This window comes from Rhamphochromis longiceps, linkage group LG7, assembly GCF_057381845.1.
Source record: "Rhamphochromis longiceps isolate RC_006_pf linkage group LG7, R_longiceps_female_GT1.1, whole genome shotgun sequence".
NCBI lineage: Eukaryota > Metazoa > Chordata > Actinopteri > Cichliformes > Cichlidae > Rhamphochromis > Rhamphochromis longiceps.
The window spans coordinates 38765293-38792341 of NC_140563.1; the positions used below are offsets into that span (position 1 = coordinate 38765293).

The 27049-nt window shown below is 38.5% G+C and overlaps 1 protein-coding gene across 1 annotated transcript in view; it reads right to left on the reverse strand.

Annotated features, from left to right (window-relative positions):
• The window catches only part of cntfr (ciliary neurotrophic factor receptor), a 237366-nt gene that overhangs the window by 26292 nt on the left and 184025 nt on the right, over positions 1 to 27049 (reverse strand). Inside the window, exons 5-7 of the mRNA XM_085413595.1 lie at positions 20080 to 20197; positions 19437 to 19603; positions 13299 to 13462 (exon numbers count right to left, since the gene is read on the reverse strand). Of these exons, the coding sequence (XP_085269721.1) occupies positions 13299 to 13462; positions 19437 to 19603; positions 20080 to 20197 (449 nt within the window). The remainder of the gene's footprint in view (positions 1 to 13298; positions 13463 to 19436; positions 19604 to 20079; positions 20198 to 27049) is intronic.

The following is a 27049-nucleotide window of genomic DNA, read 5'->3' on the forward strand; positions in this document are numbered from 1 at the left end:
AAACTGCTTCTTTTATGAAGAAGAAAGAAAAACAGAACAAAAACAAAACTGAAAACACCTGTGAACGCACTAAGGCACAGCATAACCAGCAATGGATGGATGTTTACAAACTATGTGATTTTTCTCTTTGGCTTTGATTCGCTAACAAATAATCTAAAACAGATGAGGATGAGAGTCTAAATAAAGTAGGGGAGTAAATAATAATAGTGATAATAATAAAAATTCGAAATATCACTAGCAGCTGCTCCGAAGAGTCTTGTGATTTGATCAAAACTCCCTCACAGCCACCATATAATTTTCACCCACTAACAGTCATAGCCAGGCCTCAGCCTGGAGTTTCCCCTTTACTTCTCCACTCCTCCAGGATATGAAAATCTGTAGTCAATCTGACAAATAACCCACTGAAACAACCCCAGCATCACCGCTTTCTCTTTATTCCTGTAAGCCGTCTCTCATCGCTCACGCTCTATGTAAAGTTGACCCCTCTGTTTTCCACATTGCCTTGAACTGAGGCAATGTATTTTTCAGCTCTTGCACCCTCGCTCTCTGTTTGGAAGGAAGCTTAGTCTTTATCTGCCTAACCAAGCGCTACATTTATAGGCTTAATTTCATTAGTGGAATGCAATAACAACATCATTTGAGCATGTGTGTGTGGTTAGACTGCAGTGTATATTGTGTGTGCATATGGATCGGTTAAAAGACGTCTGCGCTGGCTTTGAGGCTAAAACTTCCATTGTTTAGATGTTGTCCAACCAGCATATCCAGCCATTGCTTCTATCAGCATTCCTTAGTGACTGCAATCTGTATGTGTATGTTTGAATAGTGATGTCTATGTTAATCTGCTCACATCTGTTTGACTATGTGTGTATGTGTTGTTGGGCTTTTATTTTTTTATCCCTATCTCTCTATATTTTTCCTGTGTGTGTGTCGGTGCTTACATTCAATATTGGAAAACACACATACACCAGTTTAGGCAAATATGCCTTTGTACAATTGTGTTTGCGTTTCTTTGTATTCGTGTATTTATTGTCATGTCTGCACACGTCTGTTGCATTATTGTTTGTGTTTGCGAGGCTGAACCGGAACCGACGGATGCGTACATCAGCATGTGTATGAACTACATATACCGTATGTCTATGTGAGGAGGAGTAAATGGAGTAAACAGCTTGCAAATAAACATTTCCAGAGAGATGGATGTGTTGCTGTGTTGCCAAGTGGCTAACAGGGAGCAGTGAAAGCAGCACTTAATATCGCGTAGTAAAAGAAGGTGGCGAGGAGGGGCTGAGGATAGATGCAAGGCGATTCACTTTGGAAAGGGCTTTTGCTATTGCTGCCAAAAAACACTATCAGATCATTCACACTGCAAGACCAAATCTGTGTGATGTGCCATGTGGTGGTGAAGGTTCAGTGATCAGCCAAACTGATTAAAATCACCTGTCTGGACCTATGTAGGTCTCTGTGATCCTACAGACTTACTTAAAAAAACTGAGCATAATCCATACTAAAAGTGTGCGCAAGCAGAAAAGACTAACAGTTATTTGAACAAAAAAAGTCAATTTTTTCAAACACACTTGCACACAGTGTTCCTTTTATGGCAGTCCACCTGGAAATATGCATATCTGGATCGGCTCTTTAAATGGCCACATTTAACCATAAATGGTCAATGCAAAGTACCTCGTGAATCTTTATGCATAGAAATTAGTCTCTTTATTGTGCTCTTTGAACCGTCCTTGACCACTGTTTGCTGTGCAGTGGGGCGCATTGGAGGGTATGTTAAGTCTGTTATGTGTTGGTGCATGTCCCATAACATCCACATGCCAGCAGCCAAGGTTTCCCAGCACAATACTGCCTTGTAAGGAGATAAACATTGCGATTCACCTCACCTGTCAGTGGTTTTAATGTTGTTAGTGTAAATTTACGTATGTATGTGTGTGTTTGGGTGCATGTGTTTGCGCGTGTGTGGGGATATGTGTTTCACATGTGTCTTCAGGGCTGATCTATTGTAAATAGAGCTGTTCAAAGCTGTTCATCAGACTTGTTTACCGCTCATTAAAATTGTTTAGTGTTCATTTAAATTGTATGTAAAAGTGTGCCCACACATTTGTATGTGCAGTTCTACACACTGACAGACAGGCAAGCAGGTACACACACACACACACACACACACACACACACACACACGCACACAAAATGCCACTCCAAAAACATATATATTTATCTTGCCATAATCATATCTCATTAAGACAGAGTAAATATTCACTAACCCTGAGATATAATATGATAATAATTCAACCATAATAGACTAACCACAGAATGGACTATTTTGGAGGTAATTACTAAAATATTACTACAGTTTCTTGTTTAATGAATAAACACATATGTCTTTTGTTTGTACACAGCATATGCAAACATGGCTGTTTGAAGATACTTGCTGACGTTACAAGAAAACAACGGTAACCAAACCTCACCTTTAATTGCCGCTAACGCCATCTTCCCAAGGTGGGTCGTGTCTACTGATTGTTACTGGCAAGTTTCAAAGTGAATGAACTGTGTTTGAAGCAGCATTTACATTCTTAGGACATTTCCCAGCAGAAACTCCTCCAAAACAAAGCAAAGCAAAATAACCCACATATCTCAGTGAAGATCAAAGGAAGAGAGAGCACTACCCTGTGGTTACTTTTGATTTCTGCTAACACTGACCCTGCGTTTCACAAAATAAGTTTACTAACCAGCCTAGCAAGTTAACGAGCCTGGTAGGTGGCAAGCTAGTTAAGCACCATAAATAAAAGTGGTACAGGTAGATAACTGATTAAGCAACACTGACTAATTCATTAACAAGCTAAATCAAGTTGTATTTAACATGAGCTGGGTCTGCAACAATGTAACAACTTCTTACAAGAAAAATATATTCTCCTAACAAAAATATAATTTAAGCATTAGACAATAAATCCTGAAATAAAAAAAAAAACTGTTCAAGTACTGTATCACACTGACAGCGGTGTCTACAAATAACTAAATGGATAATTGTGAGAATGCCTGGTGTGGTGGTCATGTTTTAAAAAAAGGTCAGGGGACTCTGTCTTAGACAAATGTGCTGGTATTGGAGCTTCTGTTTAGTTTGGTCCCAGGTTACTCTAGTAACCAAATAATACAACATTATTACTGCTGAGCAATAATCTTGTGATAAACTTAACCTGATAGACTGTATTGTGTAAGGATCAATAAAGTACACATCTAATTTCTTGTCATTCTATAAAACTGGAATGCATGACAACCTTTACATTAGTAGTAAAGACAGAAATTAACACTAATATATTATGCACTCTATATTTTCTGCTTCTTTGTTCTAACTTTATTCACAGCAGCTTGTAAATACTGTGTCACTCTCAGTCTGTTATAACATATGCACAAAGACACACACAATAAACTTCTACAAAGCCCCAGACAATGGGAGAGGCAGAGAGACGAGCTGTGAACATTCCTTAGGGATTGCTTAAGAAACTACAAGGAAAGTAAGTGACCCTTTGCTTTTCCTCTTCTCTGCCCATCTCATTTATTTTGTTTCATGCCTCATTTTTCTTGTGTTCTCTTTAATTGTTTTGCCCCACATTGCTCTTGTCTTGTCTAGTACTTTGTTCAGTGTTGAAAAACTACAAACAATACTTTCCATGTAGAATCAATAGAGGTTACTCTCATCTTAACGTGCACAGGTACAAATTCATTGTGAAGTGGAAGTGGAAATAAAAAGAAACAGAGGAACTCCAAAGGACTGCAGTGATCATGGCGGGCTTTGTATAATAATACAGTTGTAATTGTAACTTGTATGATTGTGATAATGCATGCTAAGATATCATATTTTGTTGTACACATTATCTGCAAGGCCATTCCTGATAAAGCTACAGGTTGTAGGCTGACCTGGAAAGGACAATAAGACATGCTGACCAGTAAGGAGAAAGGAGAAATACCAGACAGAAAAACCAGGGGAAAAAATGAAGAGGCTGAGAAAAGAGGATGCAAAAGAGAGAAGAAAAAGCAGAAAGAAGGAGACATGGAGGGAATTGGCGTCGGTGGTCAGATCTAATCCAGTGAGCATGTCTCTTGTCCTGGAAAGGAAACCCAATTATATGGCACTTCCACTGGCCCGATGGCGCTCTGTGTGTATGTGTGTGTGTGTGCATTCAGAAGGTTGGTCTCATTAGGTTGACTGACAGCTCCCATTTTTCCGCCGCACTCTCCTCCCATTTGAGAACACATACACACGGACACGAACACTAGGTCCAGGGGTAATTTCTCAGACAGTATTTCTCTCTTTGAAGCCCCAATCACCATAGCAGCAATTACTGTAAAAGGAACCCCCCCACCAGCCAATCGAAAATCCCGGACTAGACCTTACACCCTTAAAAAGCGTGCAGTAATTTGAACAACACAGGAGGTGGAGTTGGCTCTGTATTAACACTGTTTTATGCTATCTGCCAGCGTGTTAAGGATGTGAAACATGAACATGTCATAAAACCTAAAATCAGAGTTCATTTTTCTCCTACTCCTCTACTGTAGAAACTCTTAAAAGCTCAAGTCACATTTCCAGAATGTCTTTATCAGCTCATAATCCTGCCTTTCCGAATGCTGATCAAATGAAAGCTTGCCCTTTTTTAAAGATGCACACATCCTTATGTAGATGCTGTGACATGTCACACCTTATACACACATTAAGACAGTAAATGGAAAATCATGGTCTTATATTGGAAAAAGGGGTTATTGTCCACGTATTATGAACAGCATTTACATAGCACTTCTGCAGTAAGTGTTATATTTCTCCACTCATACAGAGAATTCATGGTAAGTTTCCCTGCTTAGGCCATTTTAGTATGCTGGTGAGCAAAACCAAGCATTGGACCCTCAACCTTGAATTAGCTGACATGCTTTACCGTTTTACACAGACTTGTCATTGGATGAACTGAATGAGCTCAGAAGAGGAGTTATTTAGATGTGAGATTTGCGCCAAACAATTATTTTTAAAGCTTCGAATGTTTTGCTTTGACATGTGCGGAACGGGAAGTCAGACATCCATTAAATAATGTTTTGATTTCTCAAATAATCAAAACCATGAGACAAATGACAAATAGCATTAATTATATTAGGATGCAGTGTTTCACAATGTGAATTCTAAAAGGGGGGAAAGAACCAAGGACTGATTAAAATGATTAATTATAAGATAACAAAGTATTAATGCTGAGCTTTGTTCAACTGCTGCTCAACAATGGCTACTTTCTTATTAGAACCACATGGTGTGATGTTATTTTGAAACATACTATCATATAAAAATCACAGCTGATAAAGCATTACCTGCATTGTTAAGGCACTCCTCAATGGCTGCAGTCTCCCTTAGCAAGACAGTAAACCTTACCATACTTCAAAAAAACTGCTTAGGAGAAACATGTCAATGAGCCAAGGCTACCCGATCTTCAGGCGCTCTGTGCTCTGAGTTGCCCCACCTTGTAAAACAAACCTCACAGTCTTCAGTTTTTCTATACTCAGTCTAATCTGGGAAGCATGACTGAGAACTTGAGAGAACTGAGAGCAGCAGGTATATATATTTTTTTCCAAATCCTTAACACGGCTTTGTTGACTTCATTTGGTGTCTGTCATGTTCATTTAATTAGAACTATATTGACCATGAGAAGCAAGACCCCCCCATCATGCTAAGTCAGAGCAGATAGATATGTGTGTGACAGGCCAGACTGACACAGTGATATAGAAATCAATAGAGGCAGAGAGAGGGCAGTGGCCCCATTCATCTTCATTTCACCCTTACACAGTAAGACATCTAAAGGACTACAAATAGAAAATGCTGAAATATTGCAACTGCAATCTTGGAAAGAGACACAAGATAAGACCTCTCTCTTGGATGACTCATATGCCCTCTTTTAACTTGTTAACCCCCCCCCCCCCCCCCCCCCCCCCCCTTTAGAGAATCTTTAGGCTTCTCTTGTGGGGAATATATGTAACTGTCATATTCAATTATTAAATAATAAAAAAAAAGTTCATATTAATAAAATGCTAAGAGTTTGCACAGTGTAAGACCATGCCACTCTCTCTGTCTCCCTGTGCAAAATGTTTTTGAGTATATGTAAAGGTTTTGATCCAGCTGTAATGTATTTTGACAGCACAGCCTAATGATGGTGACTTTTATATGTGATGGCACTGAACGTGCAGTTTGTGTGTCTATGTGCTTGAGTGTTAGGATGATGGGGTTTGATAAATGATCTGTCTGTGGCAGTGTCCTTTAGATGGGATGTTTTTCCCAAACAAGGTCTACACATTTATCATGTGCACCTATAGATACAAATAGATGGCTTGAGGGACGGATGGTTAGACAGGTGGCTTAATGCATGGGTGGAAGGGTGCATATGTCGATGAACGAGCGGGTGAAAGGGGGAAAAAAAGAGATTGTGGAAGCTGGAAATAGAAACTAATGGTAGAGTGGGAGGGAAAGGTGAAAAGTAAACACAAAGGTGGAAATTTGGACATAAAAAGAGAAACGGTGGAAATAAAGAGAAGATGGAGAAAGTTCAGAAGCATTTTTTCGCTTTCATGATGTGCACATCAGTAAGTTCTTATTCAGTGCCAATCTCTGCTTTTTCTTTGCCATGATAATGTTATTCATGAAAATACAATACTCTAGTTACGCACCATATGCATAAAAAATTTACAGAAAAATCAAATACGCTCACTATGAGCAGTGCATGTGAATTGTGACTTCATGTTTCCATCACTTCCAAAGAGATTACATTAAATCCTTTAGAGCATATCCTTAACCGTACTACTTCTTGCCTAGCACTACCCAAACCTTAAATCAAGACTCCAACCTTAAAATTACCAAGGACTTGCTTTTTGACCCCTCCCGAAATACCGTATGACTGTGTAAACAGATTTATGTTCCAAAATCAAAACTAAAACGTACGCACACACAAATACAACTCGTGCCTCACTATTGATCCATCTAAGTGCTTGCTAGATGAGAGAGACTTTTGGCAAACATACACACACATTGGATGAACAGATGGAGAGAGGTGGAAAAGGACTGATGGCAAGACGGGAACAATACGGTACGTAAGCTGGAAAAAAAATTAGGAGGAGCGAGGAGAAGAAAGGAGGGATAAAAACTGAAAGGAAAAAGACAGAAGCTTGACCAAATGTGAGGTGGGAGAAGAATGAATGGCGGAGAGAGGATGCAGCACACATGTGGAATAAATAAATGAATGAAAGGCTAATCTGTTTTGCTCAAGCAGATGAAGATTAAAGAAGGAAAAAAAAATAGGTCTGCCTCTTTTCTTTCTGCTTCGACTGCTGCATTTATTCCATCAGTTTCTCTGAATTTATGTATTTAACATGGTGGTTATTCATCTTTTGTCCAGTTCTTGTTTTTCACTATGTCTGGTGTATGAATGCTGTATGTATTTGTAGGTGGACATGGTGTTTGCAGAAATGCAAAAGGTTATTTCAGCATATTGCCAATACTAACCACCTTAGTCTATCAATATAAGCAATAATTTATGTGTTTGCTGCTTTTGCATATACACACATGCATGTTCTAGAGATTTCTTGACATTTGTATGCATGGTAGGCTTAGTAATTATGAAGCAAAAGAATGTATGTGTGCAGTGATATTTGTGAGTATTGATTTATATGCATACCAGCATTTAATTGCATATCTGCGTATCTGTCTCTGTGTGTGTTTCCGAGTCTGCATGAAAATATCTGTGTTTTCACTTGCCTGGAGTTCAGCATCATCCCCAAAGGGCAATTACAGCACAGCAGATGCAGTTTCATACCATGAACTGAATATTGAGCAATCTGAAATTGTTCTTATCACAGTTACTGGTCCATTGCTTTAATTGCTGTGAGTGTATGAGCTCACCTCTGTCTGAAGGGAGCGTGAGGAAACAATGCACACAAGGCCATGGGAAACAAAACAATTCACCGACCATTTAGAGATATACAGATGCATTTTCATGTGTTGTTTCTGTTCTCATTTTGATAATTCGCTCTTGATAAAGTGTACTGACGTAATGTGAAGCGAAACGGTGGCTGCGGTCATTCTCTGAATTTAAGGTGTTTTTAGTTGACACTAAATGAAAGAAATTCAATTTTATGAACAGGGGAAGAGGACGTTTCATGGATTAAATCCTCCTTTTTTTTAACACTCACTTGCTTAATTTGTAATAATTGAAACCTGTTGATGACAAAGAGTCAGTAAAGGGTTGGGAGCAAGTATGTGCATTCCTTGTTGTGAAATGACCACTGATGAATCTAGGGATATAACACAGTGGTGTGATAATGATGTGTATGAAGTGTGGCTATCTGCCAACAACTAAGATGCCAGCTCACGCACATCATCCTACATTGTTTTACAGCGAGTTACTGATCAATAATTAATATGTTTTTGGGTTTTTTTTGCTTTTACTGAACTACAAGGGAATCACATATCGGTGACTTACTTGTTCCTAGGGGCAATATGTGTGTGTTACAAATCACATTACTCTATGCTGTGAAAAACTAAGTACATCTCATGGTTAGGTAGCTCATAGAATTTATATATATACACACACATATAAACACATTTATTTATATACAGCTCTGTTAAGGTCCTGCTACAGCACTTCAGCCAGGTTGAGGTCTGACTGGTATGAAGTGTTTGTACTAATATGTTGTGTTTGGTTTTAACCAAGCATGGCACCATGCTTTGTGGCCAAACAGCTCCACTTTGTCTTAATTTCTTCATACTTTTTCAGTGTTTTGCAACTTTTTAGCGTTTTTTTCTTCTATTTGCACATGCTAACTGAGGCCTGTGGACTTGAGTGGAGATGTAGCTGTTGGACTGCACAGTCTGACTTTAGGATGTAGCAATCCTTCAAACTCGTGCTCGTGAAAGAGGGGGTCACTGATGATTGAGGGCATTTAATTAGCAGCACTTGGATGCTGCTTGCCCTACTAATTCCTATGGAAGCAGTTAGGCTGTATTTAGGGTTTCACAGGACTACAAAAACGTTCTTTTTTAAATGACTGTGCACTGTTTCAAATGTGTAATAGCTGCTTCATGATCTGAAAAAAGCTCAGTACCAAGACTCCTAAACTAGTTGTAATTTTACACAAATCAGTTGTTTGGCAGGCACAGAAAAATAAACATTTAAAAAGCGTTCCCATTTCGAAATCCAGCAAAGCAGTAAATTATTCCATGCCATGAAGTTCAGCTATCTAAGAGAAATAACATTTAGGTGGTGGGGGGGCTTCACTGTTAATGCTGCACTTTACTTTGCACTACATCCATTTACAAACCACCACTAGCTCAATAAGAGCACCATTCTGTTGGTTTTTAGTGTTTTTGTAGCTGTTTTTATGTCTGGCACACCTACTTAAAGGTTAAAAAAATATATGTACAATTCAATTCCCCAATGGGCTTGTTTCTGCTAAGTCTAAAGCTTTTCCCCCTCCCTTTTTCTCCATTCACTCCACTAGTTTAAGGCTTAAAATGTTTCAGATATATTTTCTCATCCCCCCCCAATGAACCATTCATCTACCTCCCTTAAACTTCAAACACCAGGTAACCAATAGCCTATAAAACTTCACTTTCAAAGCAGCCTCTTGTGCTCCCTTTTTCTTTACGTCTCTCCAACTTTCATCCATTTATCTGTCACACTGCTCTCCATACAGCAATTTCTCTTTTTCTCTCCATACCTCTCTCCCTAACCATCCATTCTTCTGTCACTTTTCATAATCAACTAATATGGTTTCAGTCTTATGCGCTCAATTTCACCTTACATCTTTTCAAATGTGGACTTTGTATTATATTTCTGTCCCCCTTGTCTTGGACTCGAGTTCAAATGCATCTGTGTATCTGTGCATGTCTATCTCATTTATGTGTCTCGTTTTACTGTATCTATGAGCATCTGCTGTCCATTAACGCCCAATCTCCTTCTCTAACGCACTCCATTCATCTCTACTTCAAAACTTTTCCTCATTTGCCTCCACCCATCTGACTTTCCATCACTCTACCTATCTGTCCCAGTCATCCCCTCATTCTTCAGCACGATGGATGGTTTCTTCTGAGGATCAGTCTGATCACATGACCGCTTTCATTTCTGACTGAAAACACATTTCAAAATATAACATGTGAAAGCCATTCGCACCCAGCTCTGCTGTCCGACCACATTAAAGGAGAATTCCTAAGCAACACTAAGCACTTCAAGTTGTATTAAACCTCTGATACTAAAATCAATCAAGTATATATGGGGGGCAGTAAATAGTGCGTTTTATTTTGGCAGCCTCATTAAACTTCAATTACTGATTTATGTCACAGCTTGATAGTTCTAAATCCAAATATCTGCTGCTACAGTGCACTACCATAGATAGTCATTAAACCCATCCTCAACAAGGGCAGTAGCAAGCCAAAAGCTGGGTTTTCTAAAATAAACTTTTTTTTTTTTATAGTAGTACAGTTCTTGATTCAGTGTATTTTAAATTTCTGCAACGATGTGGTCTAATAATGTGGTCTAACACATGAAAGATCCCTGGTTCAAGTTTGGAAAGAGACACAAGAGACACAAATCCCTGGGAGGGCTGTGCCAAGTCATCCATCTGCTGTGGCGACCCCTTGCGCATAAGGGAGCGGCAGGAGAAGTAGTAGGTTCACTTGTATAGTGGCATTCAAAATTATCTGAAAGAAGCTTTGTCTGCCCTATTTACTATTCTTCAAACAAGACTGTGTGGAAGTAATCAAGAAGCCAAAATATTTGCAACTGAAGCTGCAATTTTGGTTGCTGTGTCATTTGTTCTTCAATCAACCTACTCTGGGTGTGTTTTTACTCAAACCAGTGTCAATAAGCTCAATACCAGCGTATTACAATTGCAAAAAAGTGTAAATGTAGAAGGTTATGTCGAGGTTTAGACAAATGTATTACATTTATAACATCTCTAATAATAAATGGTACTCTAACATGACAAGGCTGTCTGCTAGTTGCCACTCAACCTTTTCAATGAAGTGGCATAATCGTAAAAGTTAGTGGAGAAATTAGGCAACTCATACAAATACAAATTCAGCACACACTTTCTGTGTGATTGAGAACAGTGCCAACACGGTTAACCGACTGTTAACAAAGGGAGCCAGAAGCACAACTATAAAGTGCTCACAAGTCCAGAGGTGATGGTGTCGGAATTTCCCCTTCAGAAAACCACACTAACGGCTGCAAAAATAAAAACCGTGACCACAATAACATTCATCAAAGAATGCCGCAAAAACGGAAAACCTTGGAGTTTTCAGCTGTCATCGACTCTATTTATGCAATTTCCAAATTATGTCTCCTTACCAAATCCAAATATTGACTTAAGGTTTCCCAACTTTCAGGTCACGCGTCGGTTCACATATTGATTGATTAGCAGCAAGGGGGAGAAGAAAAACTTTGAGTGTGTGTGTCAGATTTAATCATCAGCTGGAACCACAAAGATCTGAGGCTTTATTATAACTACAGAGAGGCAGGAAGTGACTGAATGTCAACGTGTTTATAAAATAGCACTTTGCCATTCATATGTGTGACTGTGTCACGGAAGATTTGTAGAAAGATGTAACACAAAGAGATTATATATCATTTCTGATATCGCTTCTTTGTGTTTGTAAGGATGTGAGAGATGTGGTAATAACTAAGTGAACTTGGTTCTGCTGGCTGTTCCCATTCTGTTCTTTAAAACCAAATACCTATTATGTTACCTAAAACCTAAAAGCAATTTGGCAGTCAATTATACAAAACTGAACAAATCCCCACACTTGAGAAGCAGGGACTTGGCAATTCTTGTACTTCATGACTCATTCGAAACATTAAACCATTTGCTCTAATTGCTCTAATTAATTTTCAGCTGAGCAATTATTTAGACTTTCAGTTCATTGCTGTGAAGGGTCTTAAAGCCAGCTTATCAGGAGGAGGGTTTAATAAAGGATGCCTGGATTTTTTGTTGATGTCTTCGGTTCAGCTTTGCAGTTGTTTTCCCCTTTCTTGTAAAGCTCATGATGGCTTGCTTGGAGGGTGAATAGACCTAAATCACTATCACGAAATAACTCGACACCAAAATGCTTTAAGGTTTGCTGTACAGAACTACAACCTTGCCAAAACTCTTCTTATTTGAAGTGTAGAATAAGTAAGAAACAAAGAAGTACCATCAGACGAACTTTTCTGCAGTTCAAACCAAAGAAAGCTGAGAGGAAAAGTAGTAAAACAAAGAAACTGGGGGTGAGGGTGGTGGAGTGAAATACAAAGACAGTGACACAAGAAGGTGTTGAAGGACAGACAAGATGAATGAAGTAAGAGAAAAAAAGGTATTGGTTTATAATTTGTGTGTGTTAGTGTGTCCATGTGATTCCAAGCCAGGCTCTGTAACTCAAGCTCTTGGAACAACACCTTAGCAAACCATTGACATGTTAATAACCCTGTAATATTAGACCTTGGTAGACAGAGCTTTTATCCCAGGAATCCTATAGTGGACACATATGCTTTTACTGTATGAAGCCCTCAGGGAATTGAACCCACAAAAAAAATACTCAGATTAAGTAACATACACCAAAGCAGCCGAGCAATTGTGTCTGTCTGACCAGGGATCAAACTCCAATTTTTCGTAATATTCAGTAATTGTTCTCAGAGGCATCTCTTGACAGGGATTTTTTAAAAAAACAAACAATTTCTATGTTCAATTTACCTTGGGAAATACTATTGATCAAATGTAGAAGAAAAAAAGAGGCTTATCCCCGTGTTTCAATAAAAGTGCCAGATAAGTAAGCATTTCTTGGAAAAATAAGATTATAACGTGAAACGATACTTCCTAGCGCTTTAAGAAAAAAAGCAGTATGCCGTTTCCATTTAAAAGATTATTTTTTGTGATAACTTCAAACTCTGGCTGCGCTATCTGAGACCCTTTTTCTTTAGAGCACCAATAATTAATAATTAACTTCTATCCTAGTGTTGACTTGCAGACACTAAGAAAACAGTGTTTGAGCAAACTGTTCTGACCATTTATAACCTCTTTCTTGTTTTTGGCTTGTGCCAGATATTCCACTTGTAAGTTAAAATTTTCCTGAAAAAGAAAAGAAAAACAAAACTTTTCTACTTTGCACTAACTAATAAAGCTAATTTTCTCTGCTCCACTGGATAAAACCTTTTTCATAATGGCATAGCAACACGTCACATCGTATTTCTCATCGCACCATGTTTTGGGGGAGGGGGGCCTTTGTGAGCACTAGTGTAAAAGGTACTCACATGCTGCCACTGCTCTCGGATGAGCGGCCGGTATCGAAGGAAGTACTTTAAAGGGAAGTTATCTATGTCAGGCCACGTGGCGGGGCTGTGCCAGGATACCTCCAGTCTCCGAGGGTTGAAGCGGATCGGGGTCGCTGTCACACGTTCCGGGGGGTCTGGCTTTACTGTAAAGTGGGTATAAACAGTTAGTTAAAGGGGAATATTAAGGTCACTCAGACAGTTGCATAATGTTTTATATAGCACTAAATTGTGTCATAAAGGTGGAGTTAAGGCATTAACTTGTTACTTTAATGATACTTATTTATATCATTGCACACTTTTTTGTTCTTTTTTACTTTAGAAGAATAACAACAATTTTCATAGTTTCAAGTCTAGCAGTGGTCAGCAGCAATTGGCTGCACTCTCAAGGTTAATTGGTGAAATGTCAATTTAGAGAACAACAAATATGAACTTTCACCAAAGACCTGCAACACTATATGTCCAGCAAATATCTGCACAAATAAAAACTTGCAATGAAAAGTGAGAGCTTTGAAACATGCAGGAAGGGGAAAAGACAGGCAGGGGTGGTGTAACAGAAGCACCTGTTGAATTGAAGACAGAATACATTCACTATTTAGGATCTTCCAGCCTCTGAAACATGATTTAGAATTTTTATTATTTTTTTATTATATCTTGCAAGTCTTGACATGATAGAAGGGATCTATTTAATATTGCTACTACCATTATTATTAGTACATGCTTAAGGTCGCAATGTATTCTAATGCAAGAAAGACTTTAAATAAGGCTGAACTGAAATAAAAAGCTTTAGCTGAAAAAAGTGTCTGAGGTATCTGTGGCAAGACAGAAGATGAGAAGCCATCACTCCCCAATGAAAAGGCATGTGTGTCTGAATACCTGTCCACTGAGGAACACACCAAGACAGAGAGATTGAGAGAATTCAATTGAAAGCTTTTCAGATGATATTGAATGACCCAGTCTTTGTTAGATCACTCCCACAAGGGAACACACCGGCCTGCCACTTAAGCTACATGAAACCCTTTCCCATCTAGATGCAAACATAGCATTACACAAGCAAATGGAAAACCACAGTAATAATCTCAATGTCTGATAACATACTGATGGCAGCAGTGGATGAAAGCAATGTGGATAAAAAGGTAATGCATACTTATGAAGACTCATAAACAGGCAGCACATAATTAATGATTGAAAATACGAAAGATGGCTGTTGGCACATACAAACAAGACTGCTTTCTCACTCGAGAAAGAGATGTTAACAATCTCTTTTTGACTTTCAAGTAAATTTTAAAAATCCCGAAAAAACTAGGGAAGCACACAAAGAAAAGAAAAAGAAAATTGCATGCTGGCAGAGCAAGAGCAATGTAAAGCCAGCAGAGACCAGAGAGAATAAATTTTCTTTGTTCAACAGCACCTAACAGAGGAAAAACATGTGCAAGCACAGAACAAAACAGCGAGAAATATGTCTGGGTGGGGCGTCCCTTAGGTTTTTAAAGTATCCATCTGACCTGAAACATATACTAGTAGCTTTGTGTTGCATGAGTAATGAACACATCCTTCACTTGATGACCTCTGCGATAGCAGCTGGGGCGTGACAAAGGAGTGCTTTTTTTATATGAGAGATAAAAGAAAGAGAGGATTTACACTTAAAAGAAGGGTGTGAAATTTACCGAGACAAGAAGTGTTTGGACATTACTGACCGATGCAAATGCAGATTTAAATTTGTGCAATGCAAATACCAGGAAAAAAATATTGTCAGCTATATGCCCAGAATTAGTTTGAAGATAAAATCAACCATGTGATTTAACAAGCTATAGAAACATAAACAAAAAGAAAGACAAAAAATGTGATCACAGGGTTTCAATTTTTTTGACATCCCGTTGTTCGATATGTTCTTGCCTGGCCTAAAAACGCCTGTCATTCCAGCTTTAGCTTTGTTCTTTCATTTGTGTCCACATTACTGGCCCTCTATCCTCAGTCTCATATTGCACAGTAACTGCAGTCCCTTATTTTCCCCTTTGTCGATGTACTGTAACATAAAAATCTAATCTTTCACAGACGAGAGACAAACTAATTTTTTTCTTTTAAAAATGGTGGAAAATGTATCTGATATATAGCTTCAACATGTGGTCTCTTTAAACATAAAAAGGGTAAATTCTGCAAAAGAGTGCTGTGCATTTATTTATACATGCATGTATTTTTCGTTTTCTCTGAAATGCTCTGATTTACTGTTTCTAACACGACTGCCATGTGTCTATTCCCTCTACCTAATGGTGTAGCCTGTTTTTTTTCTTCAAATAAATAGGCTTTTCAGAAAGAACAAAATCTGGACATCAATTCACTGATGTGCTGGATGACATCGTCTAGCAGTGCACTTGCACAAATGGGAAAATTGATCTGCAGTGTTATCTTGCACATTGATCATTGAATCTTGTCTAAGGTGTAATGACAGTTGAGAGTTTTTGTAATGAAGTCCCAAATCAAAATCTCGTTTCTGAAAGTAGCCTGTTTTTGAATTTGTGAATGGACAGATTGCACGCGCGAAAGAGAGTCAAAAGCCAAAGCACAAGCAATTCTGTTGGCTAAATTTAAGGACTAATCTTTGCACGACTGTGGTTTTAATTTGTTTAAGTTACACAAAGTTTGAAGTTTCATTTTGTGTTATTTTTTTAAGTTATACAATGCGAGATCTTATTACTAAAGCTGGTATCTTTTTTTTTTTCTTCCAAGAGGAATTTTACAAAATTCTAAAATTCTTCTTCGCAGCTTTGAGGTAAAGAATAATTTTGAACATGGCATGGTTGTTGGTACCAGATGGTCCAGTATTTCTGAAACTGCTGATCTACTGGGATTTTCCCACACAACCATCTGTAGGGTTTACAGACAATGGTCCAAAAAACAGAAAATAGCCAGTGTCCAACAGTTCTCTGGGCAAAAATGTCTTGTTGATGTCTGAGGAAAACAGCCAGACTAGTTCGAAGGAAACAGTAAATGAAATAACCACTTGTTACAACCAAGGAAACAGAAGGGTTTCTCTGAACGTACAATGTGTCAGACCCTGAAGGGGATGCCACTCCTGTCAGCTAAGAACAGGAAACTGAGTCTACAAAACTGGAAAACAGAAGATTGGGAAAAAAAGTAAAAATCCCGGTCTGATGAGACTCGATCTCTGTTGCTGAATCCTGACGGTAGGCTCATAATTTGGTATAAACATGAAAACAGGTATCCATGCTGCCTCCAGGTGTAATAGTGTGAGGATTACTTTGCTGAGTATTTTTGATAACCATCCTTTCATGACTGCATCTCAAACTGATTTATTGAACTTTAAAATAAGTCACTAGAGCTCAGGCCGAAAGAGCACCTTCAGCATTTGGTGAAACAGCAGAGACACATTAAAAATATACTTTGACTGGTTACTTCTGGCTGACTATTGTAGCCCCCACAGACTATCCCAAGTTAATACACCCGAATGAAGACCTCTCTTCTAAGAAACAATTCAAAGCATGACACAAGTAACAAATAATTTCAATGATTTCAGTTACTGCAGCTACTCTGACCTGGTGGAATTAGGTTACAACATATTGTCTTTCATCTCATTGGATGAGTAATGTAGTAAAGCTGAATGACAGCGGGTGCTCAGGTGGGCTGCTGTCAGAACTGCCAGCAAAAAAAAGCTCTTTGTTGTAAGTGAAAATACTTTAACTGTAGAAGCCTTTAAAGCTCGGCAAGATCAGTTAGCGTTTGATCATCTTGGCACTAGAAAGCTTTAAGTTATCATTTGATGAGTGTGGAGCTTCCTTGAGGGTTCTCTTTGTAACTTCACCCACAGCACGCACATGTAGGGACACACACGCAAGCACACACATCTCATCTCATCTAATTCCGCCCCAGCTTTGGTCGGATGAACAAGGACAGTTGAGAACCGTCTTACTCCCGCTCAGAATTCAGAAGTGAACCAGGAAGCATGAAATTGTTTTATTTATTTACGATCTGCCTCGTTGTCCCTGAAAATGAATGTGACTTACATCATAGAATGGCATAAGAAAGACTTTTAACAATGCAGGAACGAAGAACAGATGAGGTGAGGAGAGACAGGAGGGCTAAGTTTCAAAACATACTTTGTTAGAAGTTTTGGCCTTTCAACTAGCAACTTTGCAAACTTTGCAACTTTGCAAAGGTTTGGGCTTGTTTTCTAGAGTCAGTGACAGAAAGTTTCTGTAGCCACCGCTTCTCTTTGGGATCAACGACAGCTGTATCAGTTATCCAGGAGGAAAAGTGAGTGATTGCGTGTAGATCTACAGTTCAAAAGAAGCAAACTTTACTTTATTCAGACCAGAGTATGTAACACCTAGCTATATGTAGCTGTAAGCAACTAAGTATGTTTTAAGGCTTAAAAAAAATAAAACAACCAGAAGCATGGACGAAAAATGCAGAAAAAAAGTGAAATAAAATGATTGTTTGATAATAGCAAAAGAGAGGGAGCGATAACAGGAAGGAAGGAATTAAAACAGGAGGAAATAAAGGTGGGAAAGAAATGCAAAGTTACACTTTTCAGGAAATGAAGAGAAGGAAGAATTAAATGGTATTTTGCAGTGGGGTATTTTGCTATTACCGATAGTTGAGGGATATTTCCTCAGCCAAAGCACTAATCCGGCTACCATTAGCATTTTCATGAGTCCTGTGTCCGGGGCTTGGCAGAGCATGTCACTGCCTCATTTGGTTACTTATGTGTACACACACACAACCACACACACACACACACACACACACACACACACACACACACACACACACACACACACACACACACACACACACACACACAGACTTTCTTTCTTTCCTCTCTCTCTCTCTGTCTCTCATTTTCAATACCTAACCCTCTCAACCGACACTCCGCACAATCGCTCACAGCCCCATTGGTGTCTGTGTGTGTTTATGCACCATGCACACCCATATCACCCTAAGCAATGCAATAGAGCTGAGGACTGCTGGCAGCAGTTCCCTTATCTATCAAAGTACTCCTCATTCCTTCTTTAAAATGAATTTCTCCTCTTCACTGCTTTCCAGTCAGAGTTGCTTGTGAATTTCAAGAGTACTGCTGTTATTATGTGGCCTTTGGTAGAGTAACTGATGAAAAACTTCACAATTCAAAGTTAATTTTGAAATTACTCGCCACATAATGAATTAATTAATTGAAAGTAAAAAAAAAAATCAACCTTGAAGCACATTTATGGCTTCTTTTGTTTTTGTTTTTTTTTAGATCAGAAATGTGCTGATATGGCAGCTGGTGTTTTGGCTGAGGGAAAGTGAGAAACCAGACCATTGATTTGTGACCATCACATCCTGTCCAAACCTCAATTAAATACTGTTTGCTGCAGAAAAGGTTCAGAGGTCGATTGTTTATTATCTGCTGCTTTTGGTAATGGCACGGATGCACAGTCAGTGGGTTTCTCGCTAATGGACTATGCTGTGGGTTAAAAAAACAAACAAAAAAACCCCAAACAAAACTGTACACTTCTGCTATCAGCTGGGTGACATTTATTTGGCCATTGCATTTTCAATTTTCTATGTCTTCCTGGCACCAAGCATTGCTGTGTGTGCAACAAATCTCCAAAGGGAACCAGAAATGAATGAAATCAGTCATCTGTGAGCAAACAAATGCATTAACATTGCTCGGCGGTTGGCACACACAAAGAGATGCCTTGACACTCGGCATTTTAGTTTTTTCCTTTGCCAAATACCCGTCAATCTTTGTGGGAAAAACATTTTACATTTGTCCCTGAACTATGTGCGGATAACGATTTTAATGAAAAAGTGGTAATTTGTTGCGAGCGGAACGGTTTAGGAGCAAATACTTGTAAGATTTTCAAAATGTCAGTGTGGGTTTCATTTAAACTCTTTGAATTCAGGGCTTAATGGAACCCTCTAATTGTGAGCAAAACTTAATAAGAAAGCACAACTGTTTCCTTTCTGTGTAGCTGCAGCAAAAAGCCTGTAATTCATTTCGAGTCACATTTGGTCAACACACGCAACTTCATGAGTGCTTTAAGATGCAACGGAGTGAAGGAACAGGAAAAGAGAATGTAACAGAAACCACAAAGCATAACACAGAGCATGTTTTACCTATAGTGGACTCTTCAAAAGTTTTAGTGGCAGAAGCTTTCCCCAAAGCATTGATGGCTGTTACATTAACTTTGTAGGGGAAGCTGGAGAAAACCTCTGGGAAGCGTACATGGCAGCGGTTCTTGTGGAACAAATCTTTCTTCACCTCGAGTGAACGCTGGTTATGTCTGAAGAGAAAAAGGTGAGAGAACAGGGAAAAAAGGAACAGCTGTTGCAGGTTTTCTGCTTAAAGGCAAAAACTGTTGTAGACTAAAGACTGAATGATACAGATACTTAACACAAACACTGAACACTAAAGACATGGGCTTGCTATTAATTAATCTTTAGCTATGGCCCATTCCTCATCTTTATTCAAAGAGAATAATATTAGTGTTACACCTTCAATGAAAGCACCTGCCATGGTGTTGGCTGTGGGACTCTGGGAGTCTCAAAGAGAACTTGACAGAGACCCACTTCTAAAATGCTAAAACTCGTCTAGGCAACCGAGACTTGTTTGTTTGCCATGTTGGACTAAGATATGAACCAAAATGATTGTATCACTCTTACTGTTTTATTATTATAATGGCAAAAATAACAGGAAATAATCTTCAGAAATCCACAGGTTTCATCCTGAAACATCTGTATATGCATAAAATGCACTTACTGTACTTCCACATCAAATGTAGTGTTGATGTACGTTGAATGCTGCTGGTGCCAGCTGCAGTAAAAACCTTGAGGGTAGGTGTTGGACCTACAAGTGATAGTAGGCTCCAGAGGGGGAACTATAGAGAGAATAATGAGAAGAAAAGGGAGGGGAAGATGGTTAATGAATATCTACATGTATACAACTGAGGCAGACATGAAAAGAAGCATACCAAGAGGAGGGATCACAATCAGATGAATGCACATTGCAATATTCAAAGGCAAGGCAACAGTGCCTTACACATTACCTCACTGCATAATTCAGTTTCCATCAAATGTTTAATTGAAAAGGCTGCTACTCAGTTAAAATTAAGACATGGTTCTGCCAAGTTTTTTGAAAACGTAATAAATTTTGTTGTTGTTGCGTACTATATTTAAATATTTAATAAGACTAATTAAAATTTAATGAAAGTTTAATTAAAATCATGGAAATTTTAGAGTATGACTTTTCTATAAAGTTAATCTCAGGCAAAATTAAAAGTGATGTTTTCATTTCTTCTCTATATCAGTGCTGTTTGCCGTTGTGGCTGAGAGAATCAAAAAAAGAAATTAAAATAAAGAAAAGAAGGAAATAAATAATTTGTGGTGATTTGTTTTCTTATTTGTCTGAATTCTGTTTATAGAGTAAAGGAAATGATGAAAAAACAAAGGAGAAAGGGTTGCAGTGTTTGGGGGATTGGCGTTGGGGTGCCGGTGTTTATGCTGTGGAGACACAGAGGATATTGAAGTGGTAGAGCACAAGAAGAATAAAAAAGTTTGGCAAGAAAACGTGATGTTACACCAGCTCTAACCTCCTCTGAGATTAGGGTTCTTTTTCACGGTTAGCCAACCATGTACTCGTCTGCCACTCCCTCTCTCTCCACACAACTTTTCAACATTTTACCTTTGTTATAGCGAATATAGCGCATGGACACAGCTCCACTGCTAAAACCAATCTTGGTGAGTTTCATTATTTCCCCCCTTGTGAAGTTCTTTTGTGTCTTTTCCTTTCACCTAATCATCCTCCTTTTGCTTTCAGTTAGCTGATGTTGATCTAAATTATGGCTTATAATTACACACTAGAAGGTACTCATCAATTATTCAGATTACTGTGGGGTGTGTGTGTTTGTGTGTGTGTATCTAGCTATATATCTAGGGCTGAGGACATGCTCCAGACAACTGCACTTTACAACACTTAATACAATACTGCTTCTTAAATTGTTTGCTTATTGCATATCCTATTGTACACTCTATTTCCCTTTTTTGTTTTTTATTTATTGTGTGTTTGTCTGTGTTTTTAAACTCTCTGTTCTACTCTGAGTGCTAATGCACAGTATTTTGTTATGTGAAGACATAATGACAAAAAAACTTTAATCTGTCTGTCTGTCTGTCTGTCTGTTGTTTTGACCAATGTGAGAAGAAAGTGAATATTTCAAACAGCAGCATCTTGATAAGATTTAGATAGAGACAACTCAAATGACTTCGGGAAAGTAGTTATTGGGATGATTTATGCAGGGGTGGTGTAATTCTAATTTAAAATGTCAGTACAGTGGTAATAAACACTAGGTTATATTCCAATTTAGAATCAAAACGAATTCTATTTTATTTTAATGATTATTTTACTTCAATTCAATGTAATTAAATGTATATTTTCAACACTACCTAGAGTTACTGAAACCATAGTATATTTAAAGTGAATTATCCAGTCCTTGTTGTTATTAAATAAAATCTACATTTAAATTTCCAGTATGACTGGCCTGACTTCAAAGCAGCCCTTATTCTCCGGGATACACTTAAGCTCTGTGGGACTCACATCATCTCAGGATTGACTGTTCTCGTCTTTGCTGAAAATGGTTATTTAGGACCCTGGTTGTGCGTCTGGGTTAATTGCATCATGCTACAGAGTGAATTTGGGATCAATCATAAGTATTCCTACAGCAAAAAGTCAAAAAATCAAAAATGTCTGAAACTTTTGCACAGTGCTAGATAGCCTATTTAAATTGAGATCACTCTTTGAAGTGATTTATAATAATCGTTACATTTTTGATTAAATAAATGGAAATGCCAAATATCTCATCAGTGGCAAACGTTCCCTGGGTCTGAAAAAAAGATGCAAAGTGACTTACTCTATCAGATGTGAGTACCACTTTTGCTTGTGTGATTTATCCACAGTTTCTTAATGTTCCAGTCACCACTTATAATTACTGAGTGGATCTAATTAATCTGCGGCCACAGTTTCAGAACCAAAAATATTTTTTCTTCCTATCTCAGCACTTTCTCTCTCTGGATGCACACTTATTATGGCTTGGTGGATATAATAATAACAAAAATAATATTAAGCATAATCTAGCAGCATCTTGTTGTTGTTTTTTCCTGCAACATCCTTGTAAATTTCTTGGAACACCTCCCTAAAGGTGTATACGGTCAAACACGCATACTCTCACACACCCACAAGCAAGAGGTATGCATGATTGGCTGCGGTGGGGTCGTTTCACTGTCACACACAATCAACTGTGTTTAAACGGTCACCAAGGCAACTAATTAGACCGTCAATAACGTCTAATGATGAGGTGCCATGGACGACATCCAATCACACTCAATTAATCGTGGAGACTAATTGGGGCCATCTCAATCAATTGGCTTCTCATCTGAGAGTTTCAGTCAAAGTCGTGAAAACACAATGTTAAACACAGACATCGCCACACACTATTATCAGTACAGACCCACACACACACACACACACACACACACACACACACACGCACACACACACACACACACACACACACACACACACACACACACACACACACACACACACACACACACACACAGAACTGAGGCTGCTGTCATTCTCCTGGAATCATCCATAATTAGTCAAAAGGGTTTTTTACAAAGTTGGAAAAGCTCAGACAGAGCAGCTAAAGATTAGTCTGTTAGAGGAAAGAGAAGCAGCAAGAGGAAAGTTGAAAGACAAAAATTGTGCGGATTGGCGAGAGATATCAGGTGTAAAGAAGATGAGCATAGGTGTGTGTGCTCATGCCAGCCGTGTTTGTAGTGGTTTGTTTGAGCTCTGGAGTGTTTGCGCCTTTAATTTAGTTCATTTTCCCAGATGTGAGTAGTGTCAGTCAAACTACCACTGAAACACCTTGAAAGGGCAGCTTCTACTGCAGGGTTCTTCAAAGGGGGCTGATGTATGGCTTATCAGGAGCGAGAAATCTCTCTCTCTCCATCTACCCATCCACGATCGCTGGGAGCAAATCCAGCTATCATAGGGTGAGAAGTGGGGTACACTCTGGACAGGTTTCCAGTCTGTTCCACGGCTGACACAGACACTATGGACCCAATGGATTCAAACCCAGGACCTTCTTGCTGTAAGGTGACAGTGCTAACCCCTTTACCATTGATACTAAACAATTTTTCAAATCTACGGTTTATGTGTGTGTGGAGACAGATAACACAGTTATAACAATAAACACAGACAAAAATGGACTAATGTGGATACAGTGATTAACCTCTGTCCAATATAACTAACTCCAAATCAGTTTGATTTCAAATAGAGCCTAGCCAATATAGAATTTTTGGGACTGATACTATTATTTGATATTTGGTGATTTTTGAAAAAGCAATATATTGGTCGACTCATGGAAGATAAACATCTATCCCACCCTTAGCCTTACTAAGATACTCTGACAACTCAGTTTAAAAACAAGGAAGTTGCGCAGTCTATCAACATCAACATATCAACAGGTTTAACCTCCTAAGACCCGAACTCTTCCACGACATGCATTTTTAATTTCTCTTTGATATTTGGACATATTGGGGCCTGATATGTAAAAACAAAGAATTACCAATTTATTTTTTTTTACCTTATTTTTGTTTTTAAGAAAAATAAGAGCCACATATGAGGATACTTGTTTGAAATTTTGATAGAACACTAGCAGTATAATGTCCTCGTAAGTGGATATCAGGCCCTTGTAGAGCAAAATTGAGTATTTTGGTCTAAATAACCCAAAATGTGATGTCCACATATGTGGATGCCAGGTCCTAGGAGGTTAAGGGAGTTTCTCCCATCTCTTTCTTACATTTATACACATTTTATATGTAAACTGCCCAATTTGTGTAAACTGCTCTAATTTTAATTTGTAGTTCATTGAGATGTATGTTATTAAGCTAATAATTAATATGTGATTTCTCGAAGACTGTTAAAATGTAATTAAAAACTGAGGTCAGGGGTCTGTAATAGAAAAGTGGAGAAATGAGGAGGAAGGAAGAAAGAGGGAACAAATGGACTGGCATGAGTGGAAGTAAAGAGGAAACATCTCAAAAGATAAAGGGAAATGTAGAGGAGATGACACAAGACAGCATTCTTTCATCATATTATACTAATGTGCCCTTAAAACAAAACAAAAACAACAACAAAAAGCATAAACAACACATAAGCATGCGCACTGACAAAGAACTGCTGCACAGTTTCTCCAATAATATTACAACATCAAAAGCTTTCGATGAATCTCATTAAAGTAGAGTTAAAAGAACAAGAGATCACACACCTGTAGAACAAAGACAGCATAAATATTAAAGCAAATAAAACAATAATTGAAATTAAAATTACATTGAGCAGCCGGTCATTTGTGTGTGTGTGTGTGTGTGTCTCTGTGACATAGCACCTGAGCTAATGGCACACAGTACACCGCTCATGAATAAATGGTATTTGAATTACTGCCTTTTCATCATCTGGTTTGAATTGCTAAATCAAACGTGATTCTGAAGGTGCTTTTTGTTAGCCTCACGAACCACAAACCACATGTGTGCATACTCAAGTAGTAGGGTTACTTTTTAATGGAAATAAGTTGCAGAAATGCATACAGATTTATTCTTGAAAGGTAACTTCATGAGTTATTAACTAAAACAATGTACTTAAAACTGTGAACCAAAGTACCAAAGAGTATAGAGCTTCTATTTCGATTGAACTGAATTACCAGCTAAAGTTACAGTGAGATGGTGTCAGTCAGGAATTTGATCAATTTTTGTTGGGGGGTTGGGGGGGCAGCAGCTTGTTCATTTCATTGATAAGCAGCCAAAAAACACTGCAGCTCTTTCTCTCTCCCCATATTCTCTCTTCTTCTCTGCCACTATTCTAAACCTGTCACACAAAAATTCAAGATCTTGCAAAAGAGGATCTTTGTCACAGGAGCACTCACACAAACACAGAAATGTGATGAGGGACAATGACATCCAGTTGCCTGGTTGCTAGGCTGCAGACACTGTAGTAAATGCTATTTGGTTGTGTTGGTAGCCTCCCTGTTGCTTTGTGTTTGTGTTCATATGCATCCACATTCATTTCATTTTGTGCAGTGTGTGTATGTGTTTGGAGTGAATTCTCTGACTATGACAACCAAAATGAATGCATTTTCTTCCCTTGCTCCAATTTCTCCATCCATTCGCTTTGCAATAAACATGGCAGTTTATAGGCCTGACAAAAACACAAAATTGCAACTTTATCAACCTTCCCTGATTCTATTTTTGCTTTCCTGGAATCAATTTGACAAACTACAAACCAGTGTTGTTACAATAGCAAACAAATCCAACTATTCGACTACCTATCCCTCCAACTGTCTAAATTCTCTTTTAGTGTAAAAATTACATTTTTAGAAATCCTGTTGGAAAGAAGTATATTCTCTTGGAGTCTGTACCGGTCTGAATGGCATAACTTGTTTAGGCAGATGGCTTTGGTCTCTGCTTGAGTCAGCCTGCCAATGCCAGGCTCACTGCATTTTAGATTAGCTTAGTCATGTGTCATGGGAGAAAAAGGAATGTAAATAAAACTGTAGAACAAAGTCGTAGAGACGCTGTGGTGCCTTTTTGTCCAGACCAGCTGTCTTGGCTAATGGTAATGTAATTGTGGTGTAATATTTTTAACTGCCACTCCAAAGCTATGATAAAGTGTACGCGGACACACGAGTGTGCATGCGCTTGTGTGCCGTGTGTGTGTCCGTAATGAGAATATGCAATTTTATATATACATAATCAAAACAGTGCAGGAGTACTAAAAATGTCATTCATATTGTGCTTGCGTGTTGTGCGCTTCTGTATACCACTAAAAGTTTGTGTGTCTGAAGTTATGATAAGCGCATTTTTAAAAAGCACGTCCAACTTTTTTTAAAGACTATATGTACGCATTTTTGTGCCTTTTTGTGCATCTTCTAGATTTGAAACATTTCTGAGGAAACTGCAGCGTGATTGCCGAAGGTTTGCTTGCTACTGCTGACGCTGACTGTTTATAATCTCCACTCGGTTGATGTTTTAAAAGTAAATGGTAAATGGATTGTCACTTATACTGTATAAGGGCTCAAAGTGCTTTCTTACTACAAGTCCCATTCACCCAATTACACACGCATTCATGATTTTGTTTTTATCTGTGCCCACACTTTGGCTTGCAGACTGGAGGAATCAGAGATCGACCCACCACACTGGAACGTGGAACCACGTTTCTATCATTTATGGTATTGCATCAACAACATTCAGCAGTGCACACTCAGCTCTCTTTTCTGTTTCTTGCTTCTTTTCTACTTTCCTCCTGTATCCATCTTTATTCTCATCCTACCAACCACTCTCTGTCTCTCAGCAGTCTCCTGGTTTAGAGCTGTTTCTGAACATGAGCGAGTGAATAGAGGGGCAGTGGGTGTGCAAGCGCACACATAGACACACACACTGCACAACACAATGATGCCTTGGCATTCCAGGAATGTCTGTGAGCCAATTGGAAACAGCCGTGTGTGAGAGATGAATGAATGAAAAGAGGACGGATACCTTATGAGAGCATCAGGAGTTGATAAGGGACGAGGAGGGAGAGAGAGAAAGGCAGAGAAACTAGGTAATGCAAACAGGTTATTATTTGAAATAATGTATTTTTGCTCTTTATAATAAGATTCTGTCATACTTATCCATCA